At 42.1% G+C, this 14,460-nt stretch overlaps 1 protein-coding gene across 3 annotated transcripts in view; it reads left to right on the top strand.

The window, feature by feature from the left end:
* The window catches only part of septin9b (septin 9b), a 69,677-nt gene that overhangs the window by 19,749 nt on the left and 35,468 nt on the right, over positions 1-14,460 (top strand). For 2 of the 3 annotated variants that reach the window (XM_026302523.2, XM_026302522.1), the window contains exon 2: positions 9,984-10,664. In XM_026302523.2, the coding sequence (XP_026158308.1) occupies positions 9,984-10,664 (681 nt within the window). Of the gene's footprint in view, positions 1-37; positions 208-9,983; positions 10,665-14,460 lie in introns of those variants that run through there. The other variant, XM_026302521.2, reaches the window with a different exon arrangement.

Genomic DNA, 14,460 nt, shown 5'->3' on the forward strand with positions numbered 1-14,460 from the left:
TTTTCGCTGTTTGTGAAACGTGAATGCAGCAATACAGAAAAGTTAGTGGGAAGTCAGAAAATACGTTAAGTATCAGGATCTGAGAGAGTTGTTGCCCTGTAGAATTAACCAGGAGACATTTGAAAGTTTTGTGATAATTCATGACTGAGAAGATGTCCGATTCTGGAGTTAATCCACATTTGGATGGAATAATTTCTGATTTTGAAGGTTTGTAATTTGTTTTATTTTTTTTCTTTCATCTATAATATTCATGCTGATAAGCAGCAACATCTGTCAGACCTGATCTGTTTGACAATATTATTAATACTCAACAATATCCTTCTATTTTGTGTGTGACAGTGTGTTGTATATGAATGTGCAAAGTATATTTTTGTGACTGGGGGTGCTGTGCATGTGTGTGTCTACTTGTTACTGGGTTAAAAACAGGGAGGTGAACATATGCTGGTCTGTAGCCTATCATCTGTTATTGATTATACCAAGTTACGTCAATATTAGAAACACAGCACTGACACCACACTATTCAGGCACCAGAAAGCCTTCAGCTGAAAGCACTAAGAGGGAGACAGGAAACCTAACGTCTGTCTAACCCCTAGTTTGATATTCACACTTGTTTCTCCTTTTGTTTGCTGGTGTGACTCTGGCATTATTTCCCTTTGTTCTCCCATTTCGTCTACCATTCTGTCTTTCTTCCTTCCCCACTTCTTTCCTGTTCCTCCTCCGGTCAGACTGGGTTATAACAGCTGCTCTTAGGCCTGATGCTCAGTGTTACACTTCATGGATTGGTGCTGACAGCAAGAAAAACAAGTTGACATCCTCATTAATATTTTGATTAGCGTTGTTCCCAGTAGGTTTTGAATACTTATGGTGCAGCCACTGGTTTACCAAATGTAAACCAGTGTGTTATCTTGTCATTTATTTTGTAAATCATTTGTGTTATTGTGATTGACTGACATGCAAACTATGAAACATCTAAAGTCTGTTTGGTTTGTTTAAATGCAAAAAATGAACCAAATTAGCCAAAACAATTAGACGATGTATGGGTTATTATGTTTCAATACCTGAAGTACCGTCTCAAGCTAAGAATAATTCTTACTAGTACCTCTTTAGTTTGCCTGAATTTACCAGGCACAGGCAACAAACATCTCCGTTACTCGGCGGGCAGGGCATAAAACAAAAACTAAAAAGCTCTCCTCAGACAAAGGTAAACACCTGTACGTTAAGTTAATGCTCCAACAAAGAAACACAGGAGGTATAAATTTATTCAGAGCAAAGAACTAATGCTAAACAGGTGAAACTAATCTTAACTAATGAACACAAAGCCGCCCAAGATTAACACAGGATAAAAACAGGAAATTAACCAAAATAAAAGTCCAAAACCGGAACTAGAAGTCCCCGTCGTGGTTCCGACAGGGCAGAGTCCGGGGTTGTCCCGGTGGACGGCCCCTTAGGCAGGCATAGGTCCGAGGCCGTTCAGGAGGACGGCCTCTCAGGCAGGCGTGGGTCCAAGGCCTTTCGAAGGGACAGCCTCTCAGGTGGGAGAGGAATAGGTGCCGCTCTGGCTCGGCCTTGCTGGACTCTGACTCTGGCTCCGCAGCGCTGGACTCTAGTTCTGGTTCTGCAGCACTGGACTCTGACTCTAGTTCTGGTTCTGGCTCCACTACGCTGGACTCTGGCTCCGCAGCACTGGACTCTGGCTCTGGTTCTGGCTCTGGTTCTGGCTCCGCAGGGCTGGACTCTGGCTCCGCAGCGCTGGATTCTGGCTCTGGCTCTGGTTCTAGCTTCTGCTAGACTCTGGTTCTGGTTCTGGCTCTGCAGTTCTGGACTCTGGCTTAAAAGCAGGTCACTGGACCTTGGCATGAGCGCCTTCAACACCGAGGGACTGGGACAGGCTGGATCTCAACGTGGAGGGTCTCGCTTCGCTGCCGAAGGGCAGGAACTGGAGGCTGGACCTCGGCATAGGCGCCTTTGCTGGCATAGCGAGGGATTGGAACTGGTTGCTGGACCTCAGCGTAGGCGCTGTCGCCGGGACGCCGAGGCACTGGGACTGGGCTCTGGTGTGGAACCTCAGCGGGGACGGCCACGTCGGCGCACTGAGGTTCTGGACTCTGGCTGGGCAGCAAAGAGGGACTCTGGTTCTCTGGGCTGGGCAGCGATGAGGGACTCTGGTCCCCTTGGGCTGGGAAGCCAGGAGGGACTCTGGTGAAGGTCCAGCCGGAAATGAGAAGGGAACCTCAGTGGGGATGACCTCGTCAGCGCACTGAGGTTCAGGACGTTGGTGTGGAACCTCAGCGGGGACGGCCTCGTCGGCACACTTGAGGTTCGAATTGCTGTAGGGGAGCCTCAGCGGGGACGCTATCATTGGCGCACTGAGGTTTGGGTTGCAGGAGTGGGGCCTCAGCGGGGATGCGATCCTCCACAAATCGAGGTTCAAGGTTCAAGCATTTCTGGCTGCTGCAGTGGTAGAGGCCCGGACTGTGGCTGCAGCACTGAGTGCTCTGGCTGGGCAGTGCTGAGGGACTCGGGCACACCAGCTGACAGGCTAGTCAGGGACTTGGGCACACCAGCTGACAGGCTAGCCAGGAACTGGGGCACTTGAGACTTGGACACTTGCGACTGATACGCCTGAGTCTGGGATGCTGGAGAATGGGACGCCGGGTGCGGGGTTCGGGTTCTGGCATTCTCGCCATGGGTTCGGGCTCTGGCATTCTCGTGTTCAACAGAGTGTAGAGGGAAGCAAACAGGGAGACTAATATGACCGCCGTCACCTTGGAGATGTAGACCGGTGGGGGTCGGACAATCTCCACCACTCAGTGGGCGGGGCATCAAACAAAAACTAAAAAGTGCATGTATGTTAAGTTAATGCTCCAACAAAGAAACACAGGTGGTATGAATACATTCGGAGCAAAGAACTAATGACAAACCGGATGAAACTAATCTTAACTAATGAACACAAATCCGCCTAAGATTAACACAGGAGAAACACAGGAAATTAACCAAAATAAAAGTCCAAAACTGGAACTGAAACCTCACTCCATAACAATAAAAGTAAGTGTGCACCTTTTTCCATCCAGGATAGAAGCAACTTGTGGAGAGGTGCATTATAAGCACGTGACTGAATTAATCTTCATTTCATTGTAGTGCAAGAGAAGAGAAATATGCACACAGGCAGTAGAAGCTAAAAATGCGAATTGTGGATAGAATCATGTGGGATGACAGTGGAAAATGGACACTAGAAACTGCCATAGAAACCACACACTGAAACGAAATTATGATTTTCAAAAAGGTAAAAAATGTCTCTGTTGAATCTAAAGAGTCACAAGAGAGTAAGGCCAGAATAAGCCCTTATTTGTATATCCAGAGTGGCTGTGTAGAGCCATACATGTGCTGCTGCTGTTTGCCAATGTAAACTGAGTCTCGTTTCCAGTCCGAGGTTTTGGACTGGTTGGTGTAAGGGTCCCACATTGTTGCTCGAGGGTGGCATGTGGACACAGAGGACATACTGGGATGGAGAGGTGCTTGTGTATGGTACGTTGTCTAAAGCTGGCATAGAGAGTGGTGTGCTATTTAGTCTGTTGGAGTGGATTATGTGCATAAATACAACACTTTCTTAACAGTTCTCCATGGTCCTGTTCATTTTAAGACAGTTATATTAAACCACAGGTGGAAAAAAAGACATGGGAGACATGCCTTTTTTGGTCAGTTATAGAAAAAATGGATTTCTGTGTATTGTATGTAATTGTTTAATAAATCAGCCAAACGATTGAAGGCTTTGTTAGTCAGTCTGGCTTTGTTAATTGTGCCATCATCACATTAATGTACACACACAGCAGCCAGAGCTGACAGCTCTACATTACGTTCTGTACCCACTAATTTACTGGCAGTTTCAATGCCCTGTCCTTTTGCTGAAACGTGTTCTTTGTGTCAGGGTGCATGATTCATACAATAAAAAGTGCTTGGTCTGAATAAGTTCTGCTTTGAGGTCACTGAGCTCCAGTTAATCACATCTGTAATTGTTTCTCTATTGGTCCATGTTGCCAACCACATTTTTCTCCCCACTTTCTGTTTTTATCAGAACTTTGACAGTCCAAAAGGTGTATGCTTAGGTCTGATCAGTGGATTATAGTCACTCTGTTTTTACCTTCACTGGTCAATAATGTAAATCAATCTGTTCATGAGTGAGATTGTTAACCAGCACTTGATCAAAGGAGCCTAACAAGGATCTGCCTGTCAAAGGTTGAGGGCTGGGGAGCCTGAAAGGCGGCTTTTTAACAGCTGCCTGAATGACTGTGTGTGAGTGTGTGAGTGTGTGAGTGTGTGAGTGTGTGAGTGTGTGAGTGTGTGAGTGTGTGAGTGTGTGAGTGTGTGAGTGTGTGAGTGTGTGAGTGTGTGAGTGTGTGAGTGTGTGAGTGTAGCCTGGTATTACTGACGCTGTGGGGACAATCACATTGTGGGGACTTGGCTTTCCTGTAAATCATTGAATTCTCAGGTGATGAATTGGTTTCTGGTTAGGGTGAGGTTAGGATGGGTTATGGTTGGGGTTGGCAGCTACTGGTTATGGTTATGGATGCGTTCCCAGGAAATAAATGTAAGTCAGCCAAGTCCGTGTGAGGAATGAAAACAAATTCTCTGAAATTAGGAGTGAAATTGCCTCTTGGTTCTAATTAGACTTCAGGTTCGCAGCCTTTTAAACATTTCTGTGTTACTGCCAATAATTTGTTTTTTTTTTTTTAAACCCAAGCTCTGCACCAAATTCCTTTGTCTTCCCTTTTTACCAAACACCTACAGTATAAGACTCCCCAAAGTCCTTTGTGCTGGGTGCAGGGGGTCAGCCAGACCAGAAAGGAGCCACACAGTAAATCTGACACAGGGAGGTGTACTGCTGCTGGTCAGCATTAGTAAACCCAACACCATCAGTGGGCAGTGAGAGCAAGTGTGTGTTTGACAGTGTGGCATTAAGGTTTTGTCTGAACGAGCATAATACCGTACTGTGAAATTCTATCATTTGTTCGGCCTTGTCTTGTCAGTTTGTAGGCTTGGTCATGTTTTTCCTGGTCTGACCACATTGAATTATACTCCACTGCAAATAAAATGGTTTTATTTTACCAGAGATTATGTTTGACAGAGATTAACCATCTTGATAACTTGACTTATTGCCTGAGGTTAGAATTACACCACTGGTTTTCAGTTCAAGGCTATGTACAATAAAGGATATCCCTTATTAATTTAATAACAGGTACAGTGGGCTTCCTGTTATTATGTATAGCTATATTTTTGTCATTATGTTACAAATTCATGCCATTTAATTATTTGTGTTTATAAGTACAGAGTAGAGCTGTACAAATTTAAAAAATATGCTCTTAGCTCATGAATTGAGTGAAGTGCTTTGTTTCTAATTTTGAATGTTTTTTTTCTAAGAAACCGCATTTTTATCTGCTTTTGTTTGATTGTTTTGTTTGCTTTTGCTGTTGATGCAAATTCTGCTCCTTTCCTCTGTTTAACATCAGTAATGTTGCATTTTAGGAGGCATGATCCCCTCACTTTCCTGGGAGCATTTTAGGAAGTGCTGGGGTTCATTAATAGTAGCTTAATGTAATCACAGTTAATTGAACAATAAACAGTGTTTCTGTTATATTTGAAGTGCTGTGCATACGTTTTAGGCACCGCAGACATTTAGATATCCTGCTCTAACATCAGGGAGGCATGTGACTGGTCCTGAATTCATTTGACAGCAAGCCCAAACAGCCAGTGAGTCATACTGAACTGTCTTCAGAGACAAGAAGAACAAGGGGTCCTGGTCTGGCCCCCACAGAGCCCTGATTCCAACGTCATGGATTCAGTCTAGAAATACATAAAGAGACAGAAGACAGTTATGCAGCATAAATTCTGAACTGTGGCCAGTTATCAGGTGTTAGGAACAACCCACCTGCAAAGTACCGTATAATCTGAGCACAGGAGTACCAAGGACAACTGATGCTGTTTTAAAGGCAAAGGGTGGTCTCAGTAAATATTGATTTGGGGTCACCTTGTTTTCAGCATGTTTTTCCTACAGACTGCTGATTGCCTGCAACAGCCAATCAGATGCAGGATGGGCAGGAATAAATGGAAAGAAAAGCAGGGCAGTACAACTCGAGGACTAGCTCTACAGGATAAGCATTATAGATAATGGATGGATGAATTGAACTTTTGCAACATCAGTTAGTGTGCACTGTAACATCACATAACTTCAACTCTAGCAGGAATATAGTTAGACATGAGCACACCCATCTTTGCTCACGGTTGTCGCTGCACACTCATATCAATGATAGAAAACTCTTTTTTTTTTTTTTTTTTTTTTTTTTTTTAACCTCTCAATTTCTCAAGCTGAACCCCAGCCCCCCCACCCCATCTATCTCCTTCTACCTCCTGACTCTCTTTTTAGTACATCTGGGCTGAGCTGACACTGAAGGTTATTGGTGAGGATGTCTTTACTGTGTAAGTGATGACCCTGATGATGAAGAGTCAGTGTAGCCGAACACCTGGGCTGTATTAGGACAAATAACCATGAACCAAAGTCAGGATACAGCTGCCTCCATTTTTGTTTTTGTTACACAAATAATCCTCAGCTATATTGTCTGTGCTGCATTATCATTCCACGAGACGCTGTGAGATACTGGCCACTCGATGGCGAAGAAACGTGGGGAGACGAGAGTCCTGGCTGCTGTTAATGAGGTTCCTCTGAGGTAGACTGGACCTCTCGTTTCCAGCTCATAGTCTGGGAATGCTGTTTCACTGGGAATGATACTCCTTCATCCGTCTGTCAGTCCCACACTCGTGCACAAGCACTACTCCTATTGCTCCATGAACCTGTACTAATCAATTTCAAAGACTAGACTTCGCTTCTCCAGTTCACCACCACTGACCACATGAAAAACCAGGAGTGTGTGAGAGGAAGCGTGCTATGTAAGAGCTGATCAATTGAGCGACGCCCTGAATGCCTTTTTTCCATTTTATATACTCCTAAACAACATTAAAGCAAAGAGAGATTCAAATTCCCTTCTGCTCTTTAATCATATACACTTGGCTGCACGGTTTCTGAATACAAACAAATGGCTTGAAAGCAAAGCATTCAAGCACTGTGCTCTAGTCCCAGGCCTGAGGGCAGATAATCACAAAGCAGACAAGAACAGAAATATATATTTAGGATCACTTAACAGGTCACTGACAAAGCAATGTTTTGCTTATTTATTTCGTCACGTGTGGATACGGGTCCGATATCCCTGACCTATTCAGTTTTACTTCTCACATTTCCAGAATGTAACAGAAGTCTGCAGCAAGTGTCACAAGATGTTAGTGTGTATGCAATTTCGTAAAGTATTGGGACCCCCAGAAGACGGTGAAATTAAATATCCTAAAGCGTACGTCACAACCCTTCAACTCTTTATGAAATCTGCAGACTGATTCTGGCTCACCAGTTTATTCTGTGGCCAGAGTTTAAAGTAGCCAGAGCCTTGGACTCCCTCTCATCAATCATAAAACACAAAACAGAGGAAAGTAGTGCTAGGGAAAGACATAGTGCAATGGCAATGTGGGATTGGACATCAGGTTTATTATCGTATATAATTTTTTTTAATATGTGTTTCTATCAAAGGTTAGGTTTTAAAACAGTTTTATGGTGCCTTTCTGGATAATGAATATGCTATTTACTTTGTTTTTAACACTGAGATCTTTTGTGTACTTATTATGGAACATTTAACACTTTCCACACATTAATGTACAGCCTCAACAACATTTATAAAACCAATTTCCTGCAGTGTAAAAATGGCAAAGAAAGTTAATGGGCTTGATAAAGGCTGTATGGGAAGGTGTGATGAGATTTGTCAGACACATCAGCATCAGCTCCAAGATATAAGCGCAGATGCATTTTTTCCTGTGGTGAAGGAGAACATCCTTGGAGTGTCTAAGCCGAGAAGAAAAGACGTTGGCTGCAGCCTGAATTTTTGTTAAGGGTAAATTATATCAAATATCCACCATGTTGGAAGGAAGCAGCTTATAGCATTAAATTAGATTAGTGTTGCTGGCTTGTGTGTGGTCGACAGCACTGATGTGATTGCATCCCCTAACAGAGTTTCAGCTTTACATAGAGCAGTGGGCTGGGGCAAGGTCTCCTCCCTGTGGGTGTAGTCGCTAAAAAATAAACACGTATACATTCCTGTAACACATACTTACTAGTTTTTACAGGGACTTTGAACAGGACTGAATAAAGTTACATAAAGTCAAGTACATGTTTGCCACAAACAGATAAAGTAACTTTTGTGAGATTTTAGTCTTGGATTGCTGAGAACAGGAGATGTTCTTAAGTGTGTGCATGTGGACTGATCTAGCTGATGTGTCATTTTGATACCCGCTCCTGGCCACTGGCCTGGCACAGCATCTCCATTGTAGGAGTCAGATTCAAGCTGACTTTGAGCCAGGGGGTGATTCAGTCCCTCAGTATCTTCATCTTGGACAGTGCAGCTACTCATGTCACAACTAACCGAGGGGAAGAATGCGCCTGGATCCTTGTGCTCATGTTGTGCTCACAAACGGGGAAACTTGGGACTCTTTTGCCCAAATGCTGGACGGTGAGGGTTGTTTGGCTGATGCATGAATTATAACATGTCATGAAACTTCAGAGGGCTCTGAATAAAACCCTGGAATTTTAGCATTAGTACTTTACTGTAGTAGCTTAAACATGTTATACTTTACACTGCAGTGAAAACCTGCTGGTGATGGGGGATGAAATGAAAGGTGAAGTAATGCATCTTGCTTCTTTAGTGTTGCCACCAAAACCCTTTCTGCAGATACCCTCAAACCTCAGGCACTTTTTACTATGACTTTTACTACTTGGACAGTGTTCTTAATGTGTTTTAGAAAAACACTTCACTTTGTTTATTGCTCCATTAACGGGTGTGACCTTTTTGATGAAGAGTTTATGATATTGTTCCAGCTTCACATAAACGGCAGTCTTGACCCAGAAACATTTATAAGGAAAAGATGAGCTTGAAATAGTTAAAAATAAATAAATAAATAAAACAGCAAGTCGATGCTTTCAAAATATAGTAGTTTGTTTTATGTATTAATCAGGTATACTTAGGTATAGTCTGTCTTGACATTCACTTGAATATTTCCGTATTATAATACTTTATACTTCTACTCTGCTATGTTTCATTTGTAGAAATGTACTATATAATGTCGCCCAGTCACTGAAGTGTCAGATTTCTTTTTTTGAACAACGTTGGCACTGCCTACTAATAAACTGTCCTGGTAAAGTTTTTTTCTTGCTTCCTGTTTTGTTATTCTTGTCTTGTACAGCTGAGCACATTGTCTTTAAGTTGGCGTCTGACAGTTTTTATTTATGTACTATTTACTGTACTGTTGACAGCAGGTTACTAGTGGATAACATACAATATAATACAGTGTTAGAGATTAAATCTGTAGCTTGTGATCTCTTACAAAATTTGAATATCTAATGGTTGCTAGCTGTTCCACTTAAAATAAAAAAGAAAGTAGTTGAAAATGAATGAAATGAATACTGCAGCATCGGTCATTTTTCAGTAGCACCAACACTTTTATTTAGTTTGCCTTTGTTGCTGTTTATTTTGTTGATGACACTTGTAGGACATTTGAATGATGACATTTAAATTGTATACTTACACATGTGCAATGGTATTTGCACTTAAAAATATAACTTTCTTTTTTTCTTGCCACTGGTTTCACCTAAGTGATAGCGTACTACAGCTACAGGATATTTAATTATAGGATTGCTATGCTTAAACTGTAGCTGTGATATTTTTGATATTTCAGTCATCCTCTTTTGGCTTTTTCTCTAACTGATTGTTGGTTTTGGTTTTTGTTTGGGATTGCTTAGAAAATGTCAGATAGTCATAGAATATGTCTACCAATATATAAAAATATTCACCTGTGAAATGACTCTATCACTGAACTGTTTTCTTTGTGCATTACAGCTCTGAAGAGATCCTTTGAAGTGGAAGATGTCGATACTTCATCCCACTCTTCACCTGGCACCCGCAGGACTACCAACTCCCCTCACCGCAACGCCATGTCTCCTACCAGCATCTACTACCGTGACCTGGGCACCGCCAACCCTGCCACCAATAATAACAACCTCAATTATACCCAACCCCGCTCCATCATGGGTGGAGGAGGCTCCAAGACACCTGAACCTGTGTCGCGCCGCTCTGAACTTTCCATTGACATCTCATCATCCTCCAGCAAGCAGGTGGATAATGTCACTAGTCCTGCTTCTGCACGCTTTGTGACCAACAGCGCCCTGAAACGCCCCGAAGTTCTTGGCCACTCCAAAACCCCAGAGATGAGCCACAAGAGGGAGGTCACTTTTGCCAAAACACCGTCTGACTCCCCAGTAATACGCCGCAATGAGGGCAACAGTAACAACGGGACAAGTCGTGCTTCTGAGCAGAATCACTCTCGCAAGTTTGAGCCCCCTAGTCCCGGGGATGTACGTAAACCTGATATCAGCATCACCAAAGCTCCTCCAGAGAACAATGGCCACCACCCAGCAGTGCACCACCCACACCATCCCAACCCTCACCATAACACCATCGTCACAACCTTCCGCTGCGCCTCGCCTAACCATGCAGGACGCAAATCCCCCAACCCTGACAGTAAGTCTGCCTTTACACAGTTATACAGTGTCCTGAAACCAATTCTGAAATCCTGTGTTTTCCTGAGAAACCTAAAGTGGCAATCAGTGGTTTCTTTTGGTGGCATGATGGAGACTAAAACTGGTAATCATCAACACCCAGTTCTTACTCTGCTTTTATTTTGATGAGTGTTTTCTGCTGCTGAAAAGCAACAGAGAGCGAAAGGGTTCCTTTAGGTGGATGATGTTTGTTGTAGTCTCTTAATTAAACAACAGTCTTGTAACATCATGTCTTGGAGTAAACAAGTAGCAGGAAAGTTCAGTTCAGCTCTTGGCTGCTCCCCAAGCTCTGATTCTATTTTGAGGGGCTTTTTTCTTCATTGCCACAACCACAGCACTACCTATCTTGACTGGGAATAAATAAAGAATTGCAATTTGTATTGCTGCATCCTGGGCAGAGTGTCAAGGCCCAAAGAAATCCTCCAAACCTTTTTTGGTCATGTAAAAACGTAGCCAAAACATGCTTGTCGAACATAAACAAAACAACTTCACTCACTGAGAATAGATTATATGATCTATTTTGCCCATTTGACAGCTGTGTTTGGCATCATCCACGTAAACCTTACTTTCCTGCCAAAATGTGACTTTTTGTGGAAACAGTTTAGTTTTGTATGAATAGTCACACACAATTGAACAGCTCCAATATACAATGAAAAGAAGTAGTGAAAACAGTTCTTAAATAGTTCACTATTTGGGTCCAGATAAGCTCCTTCTTGTTTGTTTGTGCCACATATCCCTATGCTGATTCTTGTTTGTTGTATTTGTTAATGTTCTTGGATTCTTTTCTCTATGTTCATGCAACATTTCCTTTGGTTCTCTTGAACTTGTTGGCTTGTTGTGTAAAACCAGACAGACTGTTTTAGCAGAATGGCCTTTTGGTGCTGTAATTTAGTCACTAGCTAGTGTGAGCGCTTTAGCATAGACTTAGACCAGTTTGGGGGTGACAGTGTGATCAGTGGAAAAGAGATTAAAATGAGTGCAGTGTGGTATCTAAAACTCAAATAACATCACATTACCTTTTCCTCTGTGATGTCTGAAGGGCACCCTTTGAGTTAGTTTACATTCAAACCCCACTCAGTAAAGAAACCCTTTTTCCACATTGCATTTTATTTCGACTTTCATCCATTTGAATATTTCCTCTAATATCATATCTCGAGTTCTTTGAGCTAACAGACCAACCCAAGTATCAGCTGTCTTGTTCTAACAAACAGCCAGTAACAGGAGCAGATGGTTTGATTAGTCTGATGTCTTTGTCTGTCAGTAATATAAGCAGCCATGTCCTTGAGGACCTGTCTGTCAGTACAAACAGCAGACTGTCTGCCTGTATTTGTGGTAATCCATGTCTGTTCTTAATGCAGCATTGGAGCCGGGATTATGTGACGAAAGCCTAACTTTGGCAGCACAAAAAGAGCAGTATGGCAGTCAAATGTGTAATTAGTGTTACAGTTGCAGTAAAAGTATATGCAGCAGAAGGGTAGATTTTAGCCCACAGGCTTACATGTGTTTCTGTGACATGATTCTTTCCTTTCAAATTAAGTCAGCCCCTTCACAACTACACAATTAGGCTACTGTAAATGTGGAGTAAGTATAACCCAGTGTTTTTTCCTCATATTTTACCAGCATATTAACAATATTTAAGAAACATATAGGTGACATATTAGGGCAGTGGACAAAATGGACTTTTTGTTCAGTCATATACAGGGTTAAGTTATGAAAACATCACTGGCATAATTGCTTTTTATGTTGATATGGCAGACAAGTTAGCATATGTTTACTTATCTGCACATCTACTGGTTATGGAGCAGCACTGTTATTCATTTGGAGCGGTATTTGTGTCCATCTGATAAACATTAGCCCAGTATTTATTCTGTTTTTGATCTCTGTCAGTTACTGATGGAAATATTTGGATCTGACGCAGCTATAGTCGCTAAGTGGGTCTGTCTGCTGTTTGGTGCTGAGCAGGCAGTGCACATTAAAAATTTTCACTAAAACCAACAGACTGCCGTGCATGGCCAAGAATTAGGCAAGAGACAAAACAAAAAGCACTATGTTGCAGGCAGGAGAACCAAACTGAAAGCTGTGAGCTCAAACTCAGTATAGAGGAGGTGAGCTGCAGATTTTGGATTTTAATTCTCTGTGGGTTTATTTCACATTGTTTTCACATTGTCACTGTTAGTTATAGATGCTGCTCTATGTTCCTAATTTTTGTGTGGCTTTAGTCATGTATGCAGATTAAATGGCTAATAGACTGCACACTTGCAAAACCACAGTAAAAAGAATAATCTGGATAGATCTGTGTCCCTGCAGTATACCACTATTAAGCACACTGCCAATTAGCTTTTAATGAAATATAATGATGGGTGTTTTTTCCTGTTGATTTTGGCCATTTGATGTTACATGTTTACTGGTTTGTACTTTATCCTGGCTGTAAACTATGTCATTTGGTAGATGTTTTGCAGTCACGCTTTTGCCAACATCTGCCTCTTTGTGTCACGTTGCCATAATGTTCTAATGCTGCCTGTGACCGTAAAGTGCTAGTTTGTTTTTGTGCTGAAAGTTTTACATGGTTCTCACATAGGTTCTTCTGCTGGTTGCAGCCACTTATTTGTCCACAGGGAAAGGCCGTAATAGGGGTCGAATTGAAGGGTGATCTGGCTGGAGGGCGCTGAAGATCTAATTAGTCCCAGCCTGTTCTGCCCTAAGACAAGATCAACAGAGTTGGCCAAACAAGTCTGTAAATAAGGCTCTAAAATAGTCACACGTACAGAACTACTTGAACATACCTCCCACTGAGGTCCAAGTTAGGCATGAATAAGGTGATGTATTTTTATTAATTTTATTATTAGCAAATATGAAGAACCATTATTTAATGTTTTTTTATATTTTTCTATATGGCCGTCAACTTTTCAGAAGTCTAGATAAGCTTTCCTGTCCACAGAGTTTTTCCAGGAGGAAATTACATCACATGTCATTTGCATGCACACACACACACACATGCACATAGAGTATCCTGTGCTTCCTTCCGTTTTCTGTCAGCAATTGTTCTCCCTGCTGTGCGACCTCACTGCAGTGAACTTCCTCTTTCAGGACTCATGTGATCTAATTCAGTTTGCTTCCTGTCCAGTATCCTTTATCCCACTTTGATCTAAGCATCACCAGGAGTGAGATACACTGGGATATTTTGTAAAAGGTCAGCAAGAAACAGGGTGGTGAACACATACTGGCGAGAGAACGGCAATTGTTGGTAGATCAGTCGGTTTTACAGACGTCATTTTGGGGGCTTGAAGTCAGTAGAGGTCACGCAGCTTCACATGTATTTTTGGACATTAAATACATGGTTCTTACATTTGTACATGTGTACTGATATACACAGTACAACACACCCTCAAGGTGCTCAGTATGGGACCATGTTCAAATTTATTGGATCATGGGAGAAAACCATCTTTTTTTCATTACATAGATTAGTTCAGTTATTGACAAGCACTTAGTTAATAATGAAGAGCTAATAAATATAATATGTAAAATAAATATGTAAAAGAGGAACCTGAATTTGATATAATATGAAGCCTTAGAAACAGATTGGTGTAAGAAGCGAGTAAAGAATCTGTATGTTTTAAATTGATGTGATAAGTAATGACAAACCCGACCATCGGTTTTACTTCAGGCTACAGACACTAGACTCATTCTGATTGGTATCTGGGCTGCTCCTGTGTGTTCAGACAGATCATGATTCTTATCTTGACAGGAAGGCCTGCTGT

This window comes from Mastacembelus armatus, chromosome 1 (genome assembly GCF_900324485.2).
Source record: "Mastacembelus armatus chromosome 1, fMasArm1.2, whole genome shotgun sequence".
Classification (NCBI taxonomy): domain Eukaryota; kingdom Metazoa; phylum Chordata; class Actinopteri; order Synbranchiformes; family Mastacembelidae; genus Mastacembelus; species Mastacembelus armatus.